Source organism: Pipra filicauda, unplaced genomic scaffold (genome assembly GCF_003945595.2).
Source record: "Pipra filicauda isolate LSUMZ 115617 unplaced genomic scaffold, ASM394559v2 scaffold168_size1973030_pilon, whole genome shotgun sequence".
In the NCBI taxonomy this organism is placed as follows: domain Eukaryota; kingdom Metazoa; phylum Chordata; class Aves; order Passeriformes; family Pipridae; genus Pipra; species Pipra filicauda.
In genome coordinates, this window is record NW_024104195.1 from 1,779,903 (window position 1) to 1,784,202 (window position 4,300).

General features: G+C 48.6%; 1 protein-coding gene across 1 annotated transcript; it reads right to left on the reverse strand.

The window, feature by feature from the left end:
• On the reverse strand, positions 1–1,926 carry LOC113998733 (endogenous retrovirus group K member 8 Gag polyprotein-like). The gene has a single exon (XM_027741741.2). It carries the CDS (start codon positions 1,924–1,926, stop codon positions 1–3), a length of 1,926 nt encoding a protein of 641 aa, XP_027597542.2.
• Between the last annotated feature and the right edge of the window lie 2,374 nt (positions 1,927–4,300).

Below are 4,300 nucleotides of genomic sequence, written 5' to 3' on the forward strand. Positions count from 1 at the left end.
TTACGGGGTAGCTGGGCGTGGTGGTTGACGCAAGATGGAGTGGGGGGCAACTTGTGTCATTGTGCCCCCCCGGGCGCTCAGCTCCCCGTTTCCCGACTGCTCACATGGACACTGCCTAAGGTCCGGCATTGATGAGAAGGTAACTCGCTTTCTGAGCCTAGGCGATCGCTTGGGGGAAAGGGGTTCGCCATTGATGTTGGTTACGGATCTGCAGCTTGAGGTCCAATGGCGACCCTTTCCACACCTGCGACACAAGGTGTTCGGTAAGTTAGGCTCAGATTTGAACTTAGGGCAGTGCTTCCTATAATGTCCTTTTTCTCCACACTCAAAACAATGTTGGGGGCCCGAGAAAGCTGCAGCCATTATACGTGCCTTATGGGCATTGGAACCAACATTTTTGCATGCTTCTATCATCTCCAGCAAAGTGGGATCTTTAAGCATCTTTAAAACCCTCTGGCAGTCTTCGTTCGCTTTTTCAATAACCAATTTATTAAATAGAATCTCCTGACTTTCTTTTTGGTGTACCTGCCGAGCTATCGCTTCCTTGAGCCTAGTAATAAAATCAACAAATGGCTCTTTAATGCCCTGATTAATAAGCGTAAAAGAGGGCGCCTGCACGTACGCGTCCGCCACTCTTTTTACCGCTTCTAAAGCCAATTCTTTCGTTACGTTCAACAATTTGGGGTCTAATCTTGTCTGATCCCCTCTGCTGGAGTAGTTCCCTTCCCCATAAAGCATGTCAATGGCTTGCCTAATTGGAATCCCCCTTCTTTCCATTTTTTCGTTAACAAAAGCTACGATCCTTTTCTTCCATTCAGCCTCGAATACCGAGGCTTGAACGGTGGTAAACAACCCTCCTATGACTGCCTGGATGTCATATGGGATGAGGGTGTACGCGAGGAAAAAGGATTCCAATAGGCCGATCGTGAGAGGGGCTCCCAACCCGTATTCGACAATTGCTTTTTTAATGTCTTTTAACATCGGGTAGGAAACCGGCCGCCACTCGGGGGGTTTCCCTTCCTCGTAATAAACCGGGAACACCTTTAAAAATTCAACATCTTGGGCGCGCGCGGCTTCCTCCCGGAAGGCTTCCCAAATATCCGGGACGGAGGGTTGCCTATCCGGGGAGCGCGGCGCCCACCCATAGTCAGAGTCCGGTTCACGGCAGGCGGGGTAGGCCTTGGTGTTATGGGGCCTATGGGCGCGGCCATCTTTCCGGAAGGAAGATTTGACCTTCGCTCTTGCCCCGCCCACTGCTTCCTGTCTTTGCCGGGGGGGCGACACATCGGGGGAGGAGACGGGAGTGGTGGAAGTGGGCGTAGTAGGAGGCGTGTCGGGGGAGGGACTTCTCGCGCCACGTGTGGGAGGAGAGGGAGGCGGCCCAAGGGGTGGAACTACAGGGGCCCGCCTCTTCTTTTCCCGCGCTGGTCTTCCGCGTGCTTCACCCTCCCCCCTTCTTTCTGGGCGATCTCGGGGTCCCTCCTTCTCGACGCCATTTTGCGATCGACGCGTTATTCTTCTCCGCGCCCTCCCGCCATCTTGCGATGTGGTGTCCGTTTCTGTCTCCCTCTCGCCATCTTGTGCGCCCTCAGTGTCTGTGTCCTTTTTGGTGTCCTTCATCTCTTCTGCTGGGAGGCTGATGTTCGTGTTCATCATTTGGTGCTGTAGCACCATCAGAACAAGCCTCCATGCAATTAGAGCTTGTTTCGCTAATCTGTCGCCTCTATCAGAGTCCCGCCATAAATTATATCCTAAGGCTTGCCATTTATCTAGCGAGATGTTATCCGTTATGGTGCAGCCTTGGCGGTCCAGCCACCTCACAAGTGCTTTAGCAGATTTTTTGTCTAACGGGTGGCCATGTTCTATGACAAAGTCCTTGAGGCGACGGTACACAAATTTTTGAGAGGTCGAGAGTGTCAGACCCATGATGTTATTAGTCGCACTCTCTGGTGTTACTCCTCCCTTTTAAAGTTTTTGTTGCGGGGATGTGGTGTGGGGTGAAGGTAATGGGAATGTCCCTTGCGGCTCACCTTGTCCGGCGTGTGACCCGCGCGACTAAAGGAGTCCGCAGTCGTCAGCTGCGCAAGGGAGGGTCGGCGGAGCAGTCTTCCCTCTTGAAGCTGCCTGAGCCCAAGTGGTGACACAGGAGTTCCCTTGATTCAAGAGACCTCCACTGTGCCCCACGTTGGGCGCCACTTGCCACGACCCGCTGGGAAAAGGGAATGGGGTCGGGCACTGCAAGGAAGGGTCCTTCACACAGTGGAGGTTGGTGAAGCAATGCCAAAGTTTATTTGAGGGGTAACAACTTATATAGGGTAGGACTGTGGGTGGAACTTGGGCTAGGGAGGAGCAAGAGACTGACAACCTGGGGATGGAGGCAATTGGGCAGCTGGGTAAAGAGGGGAGGAGTTTAGGTATTACCGGGGGAATGGACCAATAACAGCTACCTCTGCACTGCACCAAGCTCTGACCAATGGCAGGCAGAGGAGCGGGAAAACAAGGAAAAGGCGGGAAAACTGAGGGAAGAAGAAGGGGACAACATGGAGGACAAATTTAAAAACAACAACTGGGGGTACATATAACACTAAAACAGCATAACAATGAACTGGGGGTAACTGGGGTACAACAGTCATAATTCAGAGGGTGTCATATTCAGTATTATAGGTCTAGTCCGGTGTATAAATGTCCTTTCAGGGATTATAGATCTTCCTCCACGCTTCATATCTCTCCCAATCGGTTTCCTTGCCTCCAACAGGGAGAGTCATCATTCATAGCAGTTATTGATAGGGCTAAACAGCCTATATGAAGATTACCAGCAAGCCAGGTTCCAGCATGTCTAAAACAGCCTTTATTGCAGTGCACGCATCTGTAAAACAAAGTGGTGGCTCTCCTGTTTTAAGAAAAAGAAAACATTTTGCATAGAAGTGTAAAACTTCTCTGCCTTGCTGCCATGTAATCTTCTTAAATAAATTAAATGCTGACCTTAAGGGGCCTTACGAACACCAAAGGGATGCAGCCACTCGTGGGTTCCCAAAAAGAGTGGAAGAAAATCAAGATGCGGCTTAGAGGATCTGTAGGTATGTTTTCTACATAGAGTAGGATGGATCCTTCTCATAAGGCAGTTACAGTTATTCCCAGACGAAAGGTACTCCGTCTCCTAAAACAGGTGCCTCAGACCCAGAGATCATTATTTCAGTATATATGGGGACAAAACAATAAAACCTTTTTGAGCTGAGCTTAAGGTGGCCTTTACTTCCTTGCCTTTCCTTTTGGTCTTCTAGAGGGAATGTGTCAGAATTTAAATGCTTTTCTTTCAGGCCTGGAAAATATAAGTGCTGAGACTTCGGTTTGTCAAGTTTTGGTTCCGTGACTCATCACGGGAACCCTGCACACACAGCACTGAGAAATGAGCATATTTGGCTCCTCATTGTGGCTGAGAGAATGGCCCAGAGGAATCTGTGCTCACAGCTATCACTGGAGACCAAACAGCAGGACAAGTTTGGCAGAAACTGAGGTCAAATAAGCTCCAAGATCAGCAAGCTCAGTGGTGTTTTTCTAGAGCCACAAGGCTTCCTAGCATTGCACTTGACAGGTAATTTCCAAAACGGCAAAGCAAATCCTTTCCCCCAGTCTCCCATGGAGTAAATGGAGAGCCTAGATTTTGAGACTGGCAAACAAACTCCAAAGCTGCTGAAATTTTCCATTTTGGGGCAAAAGCAGATTGGGATAATGTATTTTCTGAGAAATGGTCTGCACTTCGCAACATATCTTTAATATGAGAGTCACTCCCACTTGCCAGTGAACCAACTTTTCCTCCAAATTTGCTTTGACAGTGTTTATTCCCGTTTTGAACCTCATATTGTTTCCATTACTTTGTTATTTTAAGCTGGAGATCTAAGCTTAGGCAATGTTCACTCTTAAGTTTTAAAAGCAGAGACACAATATATTCTGTTGTCTTTCACAGGTCAAAACCAGATAATTTAGTCTTTTAGGTGATATGATAAATATTGAGTAGTTCCCACTGGCTTTTATATTGGCTTTTGAAAAAAGTCCATGCTTTGGACATTCAGTCTAATCTATTTGTCCTAGTTAGAACAGCTGGGACCAGTTCATCACTATATGGGTGTAACCCAAAACTGTGTATTCTATAGCCTTCCATGCCATTTCCCAGAAACTGTTATCAATAGACTATTTGCACCCTCTGCCCAGAGCAGCCTGACTCCTCAGGCTATAAACTAGGTGTTAAGAGGCCTGCAAGATGGGAGGGTGCCTCCCTGTCCTCACACCCTCTGTGGAACTC